This window comes from Camellia sinensis, unplaced genomic scaffold, assembly GCF_055761805.1.
Source record: "Camellia sinensis isolate YWXY unplaced genomic scaffold, ASM5576180v1 Unanchor10, whole genome shotgun sequence".
Taxonomy (NCBI): Eukaryota; Viridiplantae; Streptophyta; class Magnoliopsida; order Ericales; family Theaceae; genus Camellia; species Camellia sinensis.
In genome coordinates this window covers 2,998,817-3,015,371 of record NW_028128988.1, presented here as the reverse complement: position 1 = coordinate 3,015,371, position 16,555 = coordinate 2,998,817, and the positions used below count along the sequence as shown (strand labels likewise).

At 34.0% G+C, this 16,555-nt stretch overlaps 1 protein-coding gene across 1 annotated transcript; it reads right to left on the bottom strand.

The window, feature by feature from the left end:
- Positions 1-250: 250 nt before the first annotated feature.
- On the bottom strand, positions 251-5,898 carry LOC114303552 (nuclear pore complex protein NUP43). The gene is made up of 5 exons (XM_082911243.1): positions 5,245-5,898; positions 2,937-3,004; positions 1,453-1,684; positions 939-1,012; positions 251-788 (listed from the first exon to the last, which is right to left on the bottom strand). Exons 1-5 carry the CDS (start codon positions 5,861-5,863, stop codon positions 735-737), a joined length of 1,047 nt encoding a protein of 348 aa, XP_082767369.1. The 5' UTR covers positions 5,864-5,898; the 3' UTR covers positions 251-734.
- Between the last annotated feature and the right edge of the window lie 10,657 nt (positions 5,899-16,555).

Genomic DNA, 16,555 nt, shown 5'->3' with positions numbered 1-16,555 from the left:
TATTGTAAAACTTCCACCCAAAAAGACAACAAAAAAATCAAAAGTTTAAAAAAAAAAAAGAAAAAAAAATTGTCTTTAGCAAAATAAATAAATAAATCTTATTTGACTCATTCCCCATTTCTAGTCTAAAGGCACTTGAAAGAAAATGACATCGAATAAATAAATAAACCTTACTAACGTAGTTGAAAGCAATTAACTTGGGCCAAGCCATAGTTAGCTGCAACTGCAGCTTGCATTTCGTTCGCAACAATGCTACAAACCCATAAATATTATTCAGAAACATCATTGTGTGGGTAAAATTCATCTAAGCCATGAACCCCACAATACAATAAATCAATCTCAGCCATGCACTAGTGCTCCGAACAGTTTTCATGGCAACTTTTTTTGGGTCCATGGCTTTAGTGTTTCGTTAGCAATGTCTTTCAAAACAAAAGCAGATGGCCCAAGATTAGAACAATTACTTTTCCAACATGGATTCAGTTTGGTGCTGTTAAAAAGCCATCTGTGTTCTGTACTACTAGATAAGATGGAGCATAACTATAAACCTTACATTTTTGGGTGCATATGTTGGTTACCAGAACACACTGAAGCTACCCAGTTCATCTTCCCAAAATCATGATGTGCAGCTTCTTTTTGCCCCAAGTAGATCATCACTTTCACTTTTTACGATACACTGAAAGGATAATGAACAGATCCTATTTACGCCACCGAATTCTTCATCTTAGTTTCAGAAATTATGCCCTCATCAAGTTGGCAATAGCCTCCCACTCTAAACTACATATCACATCCTGCTATGGCAACAATTGAAATCATCAGTCATTTTTGGCAATTCCACAGATATATGACATAGCAAAGTAATTTATCCCCAAGATCAAAATGTTGTACATCTCTGAGATAAAACTGAGTATAGGAGAAAGAGAGAAGAAAAAACACATCACCGAGGGGTTCTGTTGGTCAATGTCAAAGCTGTTGATTGCACATGGTTGAGCCAAGAGTTTAATGGGTTCCTCACCTGTGCAAAGGAACAGTATGAAACAAATCAACCACCAGATAAGAGAGGTTACAGATTGTCTGAAGCAAGTATTCCTTTTGTAGAGGAGGCAAAAGGCTTAGATGGGTCAAAACAAATAATACATTTAAAAAACCTGACCATTTAATAAACGGGTTTAAGTGAGTTGGGTTGAATTTGGTACACAGGTATGGAAAATTAATCTGATCAACCCATTAGCCCGACAAATTAACCAGATCAACTCAACAGGTATACAACTCATTTATAACCTGTTTATTTATATATTTTGATGAGAGTTTAAATGGGTGAAAGTGTGCCAGCTCTATCTTTTTGCCACAGAAAACAAGTAATATGAATTCAGCCACTTAGCAAATAAGATGACCTTAAGCCTTTCCACTAGAGCACTCAAATGGAAATAGCCAAAATGGCAACAAACTTCATACCTTGTTCAACAACAGCAAGGATTCCATCTTCTGAGCAGATCATAACAGGTAACACCCGTGATGTTGACATGTTACCAATGTTTGAAGAATAGCTGTCATACTGGACCTCCCAAATTTCACTCTCAGATAATGAGTGGGACTGAAACTCACCTGCTGCAACCCCAGAGAGAACTATTGGCTGCTGTTGCCACCGAAGATCCCATGCAAATACAGTACCAGAAGAGCCTCCTGCCTTCATCTAAAGCAGCATAATAAATAAACAATCTCGAAAATTTTCTCAAGTCAGAGCACAGAAAGACAACTTACTCAATTTCCAAATAACCATGCAATCCAATAATTAAACGTGGAAGAATTTCAATGTGATCACAAAATCCTTTGAATCATCACCCAACATGAAATTTAAGCATGTAAACCAATATATTATCATGATCAGTCAAAATATTCAGCTTGTATAAAATTCATGTAGAATGATTTTGTTCAGATGCCTACGAAAATAGCCATCTTAAATGATTTTTTTTTTTTTTTTTTGAACAGTAAAAAAGGGTTCTCCTTGGAGGCATCATCTTAAATGAATGTTAATAAGCATAATTCCTGTCTGGTCTATTTAATATTAATAGGGGGAAAAAAAAAAGAAAAAAAAGAAAAAAGAAGCAATAGCTGAGAAATCAAAATTCATAGACTTTGACAAGCTAAGGTCAAGAAAGTGAATCATTCTAAACCCTTGGACAAAGAAATATATGCCATAGAAACAATTTCAGTCAGAGTTGGTAGTATTTGCGCCAATACATAAGTCTCAATGATCATCAAGATGAACATCAACCAGCAACTCAACACAACCAGAGCTATCTCGGCTACTTAATCAGCAGACAATTAGAGATCCTAGTTATCTCAAAAAACTTAATCAGTTGACTCAAGGACAGAATATCAGCATGCATCTGCAGCAGCATTACAACAGCAAACTTCGTTATAGTGTGGCAATCAAATAAACCACATACTTATATAGCTGCCCAAACCCCTTATAATACCACAATATGATACATTTTGATAAGATCTGTTTCTAACACAAACAACAGTAGGCTTTAGTTTATATTCCAAATCATCATCTTTATTATCTTTATCAAGTCATTACTGAACCTTTTAGCAGCTAAGAAAACTATGGACAAAGCATAAATATTATCAGCCACTGGATATTCCAAATATACTGTAATTTTGCGCCCCCCCCCCCCCCAAAAAAAATATATATATAAATAAAAATAAATAAATAAAAAAAAAATATTAGGTGAAGGGGGGAGAGAGAGAGAGAACAATGGGGACAGCTAAAACAAAACCCAGTAGTTTGTACACCCGTCCTACTGCCTCAACATTTACTTTCTGATGTTTTTAATTCTTACTTGGACACTACATTATGCCCATGAGTTAAGCTTAGTGCATCAAATCTACATATTTTTATGAGAGGAATGAAGAATGAAAAAGCAGCATCTTACAATACAAGTGTATTTTCTTGATGGATGAATATCAATGGAGTGTACAATCCCAGAAGTAGTTCCATGAGCCCGGCAACATTATTAATATGGAGAATCCCATCTCATCACAACAAAAACAAATCATGAAAAAAAAAAAAAAAAAAACTGCTTCTACTCAGATGGACAGAGTTGAACCCAATTATCAAAATATGCAGTTAAGATAGTGCAAACAGAACAAAAATAAACACTAAATTTAGAAGCATAATAGAAACTCATCAAAGAAAATGACTAATACCACTTAAGAACATATTAAGCTTCAAGAAATTCCTACATTGGTATGTTCAAATTATCAACAAATTATGAACTCCTCATGATCCTTGCATGTGAAGCGTATCACCATCCATCTTTTCTCTTTTGTTTATTTTCCCAAAATCAGAACTTTATTTGATAAGAAGCAATTTTATCAAAACATATAGGAAATAGGTCCCCTTAACACATTAGAGCACAAAAAAACAATGATTTCAGTTCAAATGAATAATATTATGGCTCTCAAAAAAAAAGTCTAAAGTGAAAAAGAAATAAATAAATAAAGAACCTGAGTGGAGAACAAAATAATTCTCATAAAGAGCCGTGTTCAAAAAGGGGGATGAACGAAAATCTCACTAAAATGCTCAAATTAGAGGCTTTAACCTCGTGTACAGGCCTCCAAAACTCTACCAGACATGAAAACGTGATCAATAGGTGACGATTGCTAAATTAGCTGAAACCTCCAAATATATAAAATCACATAACTCTTTGTACTCTCAAATATTACTCGCCAGCAAGTTACACGTAAAGCTCAAGTGATCACCCTTTAAAGCCAACAACATAAGCTCTAAACATTTCCAACCATTATCTAGAACACACCTTTAAACCCACCTTAGATTGATAAAAGTACGTAACTACACACCATTAAGGTGTGTCAAGATGGGATCCAGATCCTCTCCAACACTTTCTTTATACAACCATCATCCGACACTTTATCCAAATACCACAAATGATAATGACTAGCTATTGAATTGTGGCATTTAGATCAAGTGTTGAATGATGGTTGTATAAAGTAAGTGTTGAAACTGGAAAGGATCTTCCCCCAAGATGTATCCAAAATAAAGGTTCATTTTCGTATGGGGCAGGCAACTAATAGGCATGATAAATTTATGACATCTCCAAAATCCAAAGCCAAATTGAAGTAGGACTTGGAAAATTCAGCCTAAATTGCAATTTTCACTAGTAAAAGATAAAAGACAATAGTAGAGCAACCCATGCAATCTGCACAGCACTGTCACTGAAATATATTTCAAATTGACATTCCTTCTTAATTTTTAATTTAATATTTATCTCTACTTTTCAAAAAATGGGAAGATTTCCCCCACCCTATCTCATGTTTTGACTCCTCTGCCTTCTTAATTTTATGCTATTTTTTACCCATTTAGTTGTACTTAGAAATAGGAGAAAAAGAATTAAAAACACAACAGAGATTGCTCCATACAAGGATTGTAGGCCTTATACTAAAATTTTCATGAATGGAAAATTGAAAACTAGCTGCCTAGTAATACCCAGACTAATCAATGGGAACCATGCAATCGCAGGGAATCACAGGCAGTAAAGAGCCCCAACATAAATAATCATCCGTCTCTTTTTAAATCTTTCCAAAAGGGAACAGGGATTAGGGATCTTGTCTCTCTTCTTTCATTTGTTTGGGACATGGAAGGCTAAATTTTTTTAAAAAACTTACAATACAGACGATTGGGAAAGGATACTTTGAAGCATATTTCTAATCCCAACTCCATACTTTGAAGCATTCACTCTACATCATGTACACAAAACACACCCACATACATTAATACATGTATTATTGCAGATAGATTGTACCCTTGTGACATTGGATGAGTCCTTGTTTCAACTCAAATATGGGCGGCAAATAAACATGATCAAGTCCAGACCTTGCCCATATGATTGACATGTATAATAACATTTGCCACATCTGAATCCAATTAGAATCCATATTTTAGACAGAAGTTTCATCAAGAAGTTCCATGAGATCATTTTGAAGAGAAAGATTGCATATTTGCATCCCAGGTTAGAAATCAGTTAGTCACTTGCCTACTTGCCACTACTTCTATCTAGATTTTTGGATGAAACTATAATGTTTAAAATGAGTTCTCCCATATAAGGAAAAGCAATAGCAACCCCACAAGGTTCAAATTTTAAACAATAGCATGCCAGACAAAGATTCAAATTTCTATGCAATAATTGTACAAAATGGAAAAAAATAAATTGGTATTTGCTTACCAATTACCCTTGAACTGAGAAGCTGGTCCTCCAGGCTTTCTCTGATCCCACCACTGAAGACTAAACCCCAATCCACCCGTGGCAAACTCCATCGGCGACGCCCACTTCGCCGCTGTATACGACACATTGCTATCGAAAAACCGGCGGTGACTCAAATTCGAATTACCAACACTCACCAAATTCACCCTCCCATCTTCCCCAACACTAACACACTCAGACCCATTTTCCTGCACATCAAAACACGAAATGGGTCCAACGTGCAATGTCTTCTCACGCACCGAAACCTCCGATTCGATCGACGCATCGACCGGATCAGCGAGCAGGACGTCGGAGAAGGTGGATGCGGCGATGAGGGGTTTGTGGAGGGTTTGAGAGACTTTGAGCGAGGAAATTCTTGAGGGTGAGGACCATGAGGATTGGAGAGTTAGATTTGAGGGGTTTGATCGGGTTAGAGAGTGGATTTCGATGGAGGAGGAGTTGGAATTGGAGTCGAATACGGCGAGGACGACGAAGCGATCAAAGGCGGGGAGAGGTGGAAGCCAGCGGAGGGCATTGATGTATTTGGAGAGTGGGAGTCTGTGGACTTGGAGGGTCTCTGGTGTCCCGTTCACCGCCATGGCCAGGGTTTGTAAGAAAGTGAGATGTGGAGTGTTTGGCGTGGATTATTAGTGATTATAATTTATTTTAATTTAAAATTTTGCGTCATATTAGTTGATGTAATTTTTATTTATAATTTTTTAAGTAAAAATAATTTAAATAAATTGAAAAAATAAAATAAAAATTAATTATTTAAAAGGTTGAAAGGATATTTGTCACTTTTACTCTTTAATTATTAACTTTTAATTTATAATAAATTGTACCAAACACTCATACTAGTGTAATGGAAGGTTTTGGCCGATGTTCAAATTTTAATATAAATTTAAGAAAATTTAAAAGACTTGTGAAGTTGATAGTTTTATTTTGTTGATCTGAATGTTTAATTTGTAAAATTTTTATTGTATTTTACTCAAAATAATAAATAAATGGATCAGATAATTATAATATTTTTATTTAAAAAATTAAAGAGCATGCTTTTTTTAAAAACTAGACCATCAATTTTTTTTTTTTTTAGAAATAAATACTATAAAATGTAAAAACTACCTTTATTAGATTGGCAATTTTTTTTTTTTTTTTGTAGATGATATATATAAAAGATTTAACAAAATAAACGATTTGAATTATTAAAACAAATACAACTGCATAAGCCCTTTAAATTCTATCAAGTTCAACTATGAATTTTAAAAAGAGAACTTTTTGATAAATCTCCTTTCTAAGAGTTTTATTCTATTAAACCCATATTCTTTTTGACTATTTCATTAAGTCCTATTTGAGGTAAGAATATCAAAACACCCTCAATCTCTCTTGCCCCATTAATGTTCTCTTTTGGGAAGAGCTAAAAAGGCCAGATTTTAGCTTTTTATTCATTTTGGGTCACATCACCTCTTACATTTTTTACTCACGAAAAGACAAAATAGACTAAAAAAATAAAAAAGTCAATTTTTTACCAACTTCCCAAAACACTTAATGTTGATTGTCATTATGTTTTAATAGTTCCCATGACCATTATTATTCCCCATATCTTCACTCTAAAAAAAATGCATAATTACACACTACTATTTAATGTTGATATATATTATACACAAAAAATTAAATATGGTTCTTTATTGATTGTCATTATATTTTGGTAGTTCCCATATATCCAAATGTTAACTGTACGCGATGACGTGAATGTTTACATTAGATGACATGAATGTAAATGTTCACATCAACATTGCATTAAATTACACAACCACAAGCCTCAACTTTCATTTGAATATAAACATGACTGTATGTGATAACGTGAATGTTCACATTAGATGATGTGAATGTGAATGTGAATGTTCACATTAGATGATGTGAATGTGAATGATGTTAAGGTTCACATCAGATGAGAGAGAATGTTCATATTAGATGAGAGAGAATGTTCACATTATTTTTAATGGATTGTTAATTAAAAATATATTCACATCAAATGAAAGAGAATATTCACATTTTTCTTAATGTGTTTTCAATTAAAAATATATTAACATTATAAAATAATATAAAATAATAACATCAATGTTATTTAATTTGTATATGAAATTTCTTATACCTTGGTCATTTCCCTTCTCTCTTCTCCCCCAACATTAAATATCAATATTAAACGCCAATATTAAATATAAAGGTATAAGAGTCAAAGAAAAATAGTGTAAATCAAGAAAAATGATTTTATATAATAAAAGTATAAATACATAGGACTAAGTGAGTTAAAAAATTCCTTCATGGACTTCTTAAGTTGGAACACTTCTAAATGGGTATGTTTGTTTGGACGGACTGGATAAGGGGGGATTGTAATCCACCGGATTGTTAGTCTTAGGTAGGAATGGCAACGGACCAGGGTGAAGCCGAGGATTATACTCCCCATCTCCGATCCCCGAAGGTAAAAAAATTCCCGTCCCCGCCGCCGATTCTCAGCAGGGATGCCACCACACCCCCAACCCCGCCCCCTAACGGGGATCGGGTTTCCCTGACCCCGAAAAAACCCTGACATTTTATTTTATTTTTTAAATTTTGTTTAACACAAGAACAAAAAAATAAAAAAATATTTTTTTTTCAGTATGTTTCAATTTATCATCAACAATCATTAAAAAAAAAAAAAACTGAGAAAGGAAAAAAATTTGAAAAAATCACTAACAACATTCATCAACAACAGATCTGAAAAAATCATTAACAAACAACAGTTATCATTCTCTCTCTAAAACTCTATTTTGATTTGGATCTAAATCTCACAGCCAGTGATAGCGGAGATGATGAAGGAGACCATGGAGGATCCGCTACGGAGGAGGCCATGGAGGATCGGTGACGGAGGAGGCCAATGGCCATGGAGGATCAGCGAGAGAGAAGAAGAGAGAGTTGAGAAAGAGAACGAGAGAGTTGAAATAGTGAGAGAGTTGAGAAAGTAGAGAGTCAAAAAGTGAGAGATATATAATATTAACGCTAAACACAAACACACATACACACACACACACACACACACATATATATATATATATAAAGGCGGGATGTTTTCGGGGAAATTTAGGGGTGGGGGCGGGCCGGGGTCGGGATCGGGGGACCCTATCACCATCCCCGGCTCGAAAACCATCGGGGATATATTTTTCAATACCAGCCTCGGCCCTATGGGGAATAATTTTCGGAGAAATCCCTATTTATCGGGATGGGGTGGTCCGGGTCCCCGTCGGTCCAGGTTCATATTGGGATCCCTAGTCTTGGGATGCATTGTCCCTGGACTATTTAATTAGACTGGATTTGTATCCTATATTTGTTTAGTCATGGGATTAGATGTCTAGATTAGACTATTATATTGAATCCTATGTTTGTTTAGGATACTATGGATAATGATAAATGCTCAAAAAACTATTTTGCCCTTTTAAATTATTTACTAAATAATAGAAAAATTAAATCTAAATTATAAATTTTATTTAATTTTTTACTAGAGCTTTTAAAAAATTAAATAAATAGAATATTAATAAAAATTACATAAATCTATTTTAATTTGTAGTTGAGATTTTTAAATTTTATTTTACTTTACTAAGTATAACTAATACCATATGATTATTAAAATAAATAATTTAATAAAATAAATTTATTAAGTATAAATAATTTAATAAATAAATTTTATTTTTGAAAAGATATTAAATAGTAGAAGGTCAAAAATGTAATTTCACTACCTAATTCCATGGGATGAGTTATCCTATGGATTGTGTCCCACCCCTCTCATGGGATAGAACAATCTCATAGATTTGAGATTCATAGTCCGATGTAAAAATTTTGAATCAAACAACGAACAATTAGTTTGGATGGACTATTAGTTCTATCACGTACTTGAATCTTTCCAAACAAACACCACCAATGGGATTTATCAATAAAAATCCCTTATAAAAAACAATTATACTACATCCATTGAAATTATGCCGACCCAAAATACGTGAATAAGGTGGAAAGTCTTACTTCAGTATTTGTCCCATTTGCCTAAAAAATGTACGAGTTTCATGCGCTAAAAAAAGAAGAGCCACTAAATCATATCTAATCCATGAATATTTTCTCTTCTCTTTTTTCCCTGAAACTGTAAACAAAGATCTCTCTCTCTCTCTCTCTCTCTCTCCCTCTTTCTCTCTCTCTCTTCTCAAATAGTAAACAACACTCTCTCTCACCGGCGCTTTCTCTCTCATTGACGCCCATTGTCAATCACTACCAAATCACTCACTCACTCTCTCTCTCTCTCACACACACACACACACACACACACACACACACACACACACACAACACTTGCCTAACAAATACTGTTGGATTTGTTTTTCTAGTGTGACCCAATAGCCTACATATCTTTTACATGTTTTATTTTATTTGGACTCCACAACTAGATAAAGTCAATATTTTAGATAAAGTTCAGTAATTAGAATTTTAAATATGGGATAATTATTCTTCTAAGATAAGAAGGAAACCTTGATGGACAAGAATTCTTCTAATAGAGTTTATCTGGCCATCTTCTCTTCTCTATATAAGGATGAGTGACTCCCCTTACATAATATGAGTATTTTTTTTATCACTATAAGTTCTATAGTCATCCTAATTAAGAGAGACAGAGAGAAGAAGGTGAGCTAAGAATTTAAGGTTCAACTATTAAGGGTATTTTCTCAACTTTTCTAATTCAATAGCTGACAAATGTATGTTTGTTTTATTCTTGAGTTGTATTGAATTCAAGATCCTACAAAGTTTAGTTCCATGTATTATTATTATGGTTACATGCATGTTAATATTTACATGTGGTATAAGAGCCTTAGTTTTGTGAATCAATACACATTGGAATAATAATATATTATGAATATTGTTATTATATTATAATTATAATTATTCATGATACTAAGTGTAGTCCTTTGCTTTTTTTTTTAATGTGTCCTCTGAAGCATAACTATCTGAAGCTAATTCACCTAGTAAGGTTAAAGAGGTGAGTAGGGCTATCGACTCCAATAATGAGAGACCGAAATTGCATGATAAATGTGTAATATGCATGCTTCGTTTTATTATTAATTTTAGCAATAATAATTTTTATAACTATTATAATATGACACTAAATTGAGTGTAATATTTATATTGCCTGCCGTTATGACAAAGCGCATAGATTAAAAGCAATTTTAGAATTTTGTTGAATCGTTCGGTCTATTAAATAAATATATTTATTTGACTGTATTATGTTAAGAGAATTATGTTTTTACCTTATCTGATTATGTACACTTATTGTCTATTATTGTTGATATTTATATATTTTCATGAATTAAAATTGGATATCATGATATAATTAATTCATATTAGGTGTAATTCTTATTGACCATTATATGAGATATTCATGATTGTCATATTGCATAATTTGATATATACAGATTCCTGTTTGTCCAGAGTTATTATTATTATTGTATTGATAATTGCAATCACATAAAAGAAATTCTAGAAATCATAAATAGTGATTTCATTAAAATAGTGATTGAATTAATGATAATTAAATAACTCAAACTAATGAATAGAGAATATTGTTCGTTAGTTTCTGAGAGGGAGTTTTTATGTGCATTAGGGCCGAGCTAGGCCCAGGCATAGTAGTGGGTTGTTCTATGGGCCGTGGTGAAAAGGGCTTAGCAATTGGACCTTGTTGTTAGCTCGGTCCAAGTATGGTTACAGTTACCACAGTTGGAGTGGTGATAATTAGCTCGGTCATAGCATTCGGAGCCGAGGCACAGTTGAATAGTGACCGAGCTAAGTGTCACTTGTGGGCGCACCGAACTGAGCCTGTCAGAGGGCTGGGGATAGCTCGGTTGTTTGTCATATTGCCACGGTAAGATCATCTCGCTTGGTTAAAGCAGTGAGAAGGGTGTTGAAGGATAAGCATTATCTTTCAGAGATGTGATTCCTAGGAGGACTCTACATTGAGGAGTAAGAGTCATACTAGGAATGTGCCAGGCGAAATCTATAAAAGCTCACAGCAAGACCTATGTACAGGTATCACAACTTTGATTCTCGAATACACAGAACTTTTGTCTATTTGTTTATTTTGTTGACTTAGGCATCGGAGAAGTATCCGGCACACACACGCCGGCTAGCTCACGTTTGTGTTTTCAGGGAAGTAAAGCGACAACGTTTGGAGGAGCGCAGACTTGAGAAATAGGATTATACAAGAACATTATTTCGTGCTCGTACAGTTTCGTATTCATAGGATTTACTAATTTTGTAGCTGCCAAAGTGGCCTAGATTTGTAAAACTTATGAATATAAAACTACATAAAAGAAATGTTAAAAGGGTAACATGAAGGTCGATAATATTCTCAATTGCAGTTATAATTAGGAGATTGTGACTAGCCCAAAAGAGAGTCACTTTCAAATAATTATGAACTGGGTATAGGGTAATGTAACTTATGTAATTTGACAGATTAGAATTGAATACCCAAAGGTAATGTGACTAACTGAAAAGTTGCATAAATTACTTTAGACCTACATAAGTGATTCTTGACGTGTGAACAATAGATATACCTAAGTTTTGCCTAAGGAAAGACTTATGTGATATCAATAGTTCATCATTATAATTATCAAAGCTTTAATATGTATATTGTTTATGCCTATTTACGCATTACTTATGAGACCTTGTGTTAATACCTTTTAAGATCTGTCAAAAAGATAGCTTGCTATCTAAGGTGGTTGGACTTAGAAGGGAGGCTATATTGACTCCTTCGACTTTCCTAGAATCTTACTTGGTTATTGACCAAAGGACTCTTTAGTGACGTTACCCTAACCCTAAGCGTAAAATTTGGGGCGTCATATGTTCTATCTTATTCAGTGACAGTTCCCACCTCATTGTACTCTTTTGCATTGGGCGTCCCTCTACTTACTGACACTATTATGGCAGAATTGACAACAATGAAATATGATGGCAACCGAGGAGTTCAGGATCATATCCTCAATATGGCTGACAAAGCTGCAAAGCTTAAAACTTTAGGGATGCAAGTTGATGAAACTTTTCTCGTGCAGTTTATTCTCAACTCACTTCCATCAAAGTTCGGCGCATTCAAAATTCACTATAACACTAATAAAGATAAGTGGATTTTGAATGAGCTGACTAATATGTGTGTTTAGGAGGAAGTGAGGTTAAGGGAGGAAATACGTCAAACTACATTGGCTATAACTTATGGAGCTATAAAGAAAAAGAATGGGTCTGGGGAATAAAATCAGGCTCAGAATGGTTTCACTGTCAAGTGCTACTTTTGTGGCAAGAAGGGACATGTGAAGAAAGATTGCAACAAGCGAAAGGCTTGGTTCGAAAAGAAATATAAGAAAATTTCTTTTGTTTTTTATGAATCAAATTTTGCTGAAGTACCTTTTAACACATGGTGGATTGACTTTGGGGCCACGACCCACATTACAAATTCCATGCAGGGATAAACTAGAAAACTGAAGGAAAGTGAAAGATTTGTCTATATGGGGAACCGTCTCAAAGCTGAAGTCATAGCTGTAGGAACCTATCGACTGATCTTAAAGATGGGTCATCAGATGGATCTAGAAGACATTTTTTATGTTCCTTCAAGTTCTAGGAATTTAGTTTCGTTATCCAAATTAAATCGTGTTGGATATTCAATTTTATTTAGTTGTGAAAAACTTAATTTAATGTTTAATTCAATAATAATTGGTTCTGGTAATTTATGTGATGGTTTATATAAAATTACCTTAAATCATGAGTTTGCATAATCATTAGTTACTCTGTATTCGAATATTGGTTTAAAGCGTGGTCTAATTAATGAAAAATCCTCAATCTTGTGGCATAGACGGTTGGGGGCATATCTCTAGAAATAGAATTGAAAAATTGGTAAAGAATGAGATTTTGGAAAACCTAGACTTCACTAATTTTGAGATATGTGTGAATTGCATCAAAGGAAAGAAAACCAAACACACCAAGAAAGGTGCCACAAGAAGTAATGAGCTTCTTGAGATAATTTATAAAGATATTTGCGGGCCACTTAACATCCCATGTCTTAGTGGTGAAAAATATTTCATCACATTTATAGATGATTTCTCACGTTATGGATATGTGTATCTAATTCATAAAAAGTCTCAAGCTGTTGACATCCTTGAGGTGTACATAACTGAAGTCGAGAGACAATTAGATATAAAGGTCAAAATAGTGAGATCAGACAAGGGTGGTGAATATTATGGTAAATATGATGAGTCAGGCCAAAATCCTAGCCTATTTGCCAAATTCTTAGAAAAGAAAGGCATTCGTGCTCAATATACAATGCTTGGTATGCCACAGTAGAATGGGAGTTGCTGAAAGGCGTAATCGTACACTTAAAAATATGGTTAGGAGTATGTTAAGTTAACCTATTTCACTGTGGGATGAAGCTTTAAAGACTGCAATGTATATCTTAAATAGGGTTCCTAGTAAGTCAGTCCCAACAACTCCTTTTAAGTTGTGAACTAGTAGGAAACCTAGTTTGAGACACTTACATATTTGGGGTTGTCCAGCAGAGGCAAGAATCTTCAACACACAAGAGAAAAAGTTGGACTCAAGAACAATATATGGATATTTCATTGGTTATCCAAACAAGTCTAAAGGGTACAAATTTTATTGTCCTAATCACAGTACGAGGATAGTGGAGACTGGTAATGCTAGATTCCTAGAGAATGGTGAAATTAGTGGGAGTAAGAAAATACGAGTGGTGAATTTTGAGAAAAATAGGGTGGATGTGCCAACATTTGACCCTTATCGAAAAATTATTGTTCCTCAGACTATTCCACAAGTTGAGGGAAACGAACAACATAATGAAAATCCTTCACCATCTCATGTTTTACCACTTCATGAAGATACCACCATTGAAAATATTGTAGAACCACCACAACCGGCAGTTCTGAGAAGATCTTAGAGGGAACGAAAGCTTGCCATTCTAGATGATTACATGGTGTATCTACAATAATCTGATTTTGATATTGGGATTAACAAAGATCTTGTCTCATTTTCACAAGCCATGAATAGTGAGAGTTTTACTAAATGGGTCAATGCTATAAATGAAGAGTTAAAATTCATCAAATAGAATGGTGTTTGGGATCTTGTCGAATTTGCCTAATAATTGTAAAAAGGTCGGGTGTAAATGGGTCTTCAAGACCAAGCGTGACGCAAAAGGCAATATAGAACGATTTAAAGCCATACTTGTTGCCAAGGGTTTTACTCAAAAAGAAGGCATAGACTATAAAGAGACCTTCTCTCTAGTATCTAAAAAGGACTCGCTTAGAATCATCCTAGCATTGGTAGCTCATTACGACTTAGAGTTGCATCAAATGGATATGAAAACTGCTTTTCTAAATGGGAATTTGGATGAAGAAATTTATATGGAGTAGCCAGAAGGATTTGCAAAGAAAGGTAAAGAACATTTAGCTTACAAATTAAAGAAATCATATATGGCCTTAAACAAGCTTCTAGGCAATGGTACTTAAGATTTAATGGCCTTAAAGTACTTAGTTGTTAGAGAAAATGTCAAGAAACAACAAGTGTTAATTGAAAACTTAAGCACCTCTCTTATGATTACTGATCCATTCACAAAGGGATTGCCACCAAAGGCATACAAAGAGCATGTTATCAGGATGGGCCTTTTAAGCAACCCATGATGTGTATGGTTAATCTTGGGAGCTTATTTTTATTTGACACTATTTGCGAAATAATAATTTTGTTTCTATTTTTCCTATTCTAAAAGTGTGTGTACGCATTAATTCGAATATTGATAAATAGGAAATGTCTTAACAAGACAAATTACAGGGGCCTTTCAGGCAAATAATTACATATCCCGATAATGGACTGGGTTAGTGAAGGTTATCGATGGTGTGGTGCATAGAAGGAAATCTGACCTAATGTTATATAACCGCTATGACTCATATTGGTATCTGAAGTAATCACAGTATTATAGTCTCTAATATATCTGAGCTTATTGGTTATTTTTAAAATTTCGTGATCACGTGTCAAAGTTTTAGTGTGGAATCCAATGAGTCAAAATTTTTATAAATTGCATATTTTGAAAAAACTGATAGTTGCATCATAATCAGCTTAATGGGCCAAGTGGAAGAATGTTGGATTTATTTTCTAGTGTGGCCCAATAGCAAATACAAGAATCTAGAAAAAAAAAAAAATTTTTTTTTTACTAATCCTAAGATTAATTATGCAAATTCTTACATGATCAAAAAACTAGAATTTTGCATTTCTTCATGGGAGTCCAATTAAAAAAGAAAAAGAAAACTCCCCTGCAAACTATGTAAACCCACAGCCCCAACGACGGCTAAGCCAATGCCGACATCCCACTTGATTTCCCTCCTCTGTCTGGTCTCAAAATCATGAATCTCTCACTAAACAATTTCAATGACCAGTTGGGTGGTTCAAAGATTTGATTTTAACACTTGAAATACCCAAAATTTCATAAACCCACCTCACAAAATTCACCCAAAAACACAAACCCATCAAGAAAAGCATCAAGAAACAAAAATCAATATATATATATATATATATATATATATATATATATATATATATATATATATATATATATATATATATATATATATAAAAGAAGCTTTAGTCTTGGCTTTGTAAATTTCACCATCATTAACTATTGTTTTGGCCATGGTTGTATTTATTTGTTGGTGCTAAAATTAGGAGTCTTCTGTCAACAGAATGCTGACATGGCATAAGGATAAGGTGGCATGATTGGTTAAAGCGACTGACATGGCATGAAGAGGTGTTGGGGATAGAAGGATAAGGAAGATGCTGGCAGAAAATCAAGGAAGAATTCAAAATTCAAAAGACGCAGTTCTTAGAATGTAGGGATAAATATGAAGGAAATTAGAGAATCAAGGAGGATCAGGATCAAGATCCAGGCCAGAAGTCAAGTATAAAAGAGGGCTGAAAGAAGAGAATGAGATCATCAACAACCATCAATCACACACGCAAAGAGTTATTTAGGAGTAGTTTAAATTAGCCATTTTAGGAGTAGATTAAACTAGTAGATTTTCCAACCCTCATTTCTCTTTTTTCTATCAATTTCTGTATTTTTCATTTCTTTGTTCTTGTTTAAGTTCTTGTAACTAATAGCAAGTGACAATTTAATTGAATAAATACATATTCTTTTTTGTTCAAAACCTTCTTTACTTAATTAAAACCAGAGAAGTTCT

What these genes read in the sequence shown, in the direction of transcription:
- LOC114303552 (XM_082911243.1), bottom strand. Translation starts at nt 5,863, where the DNA reads ATGGCGGTGAACGGGACACCAGAGACCCTCCAAGTCCACAGACTCCCA. An exon ending in CAAGAAAATACACTTGTATT is followed by an intron (nt 1,685 to 2,936) that starts GTAAGATGCTGC and finishes CTTTAGATGAAG; the next exon opens with GCAGGAGGCTCTTCTGGTAC. An exon ending in TTGACCAACAGAACCCCTCG is followed by an intron (nt 789 to 938) that starts GTGATGTGTTTT and finishes TTGCCATAGCAG; the next exon opens with GATGTGATATGTAGTTTAGA.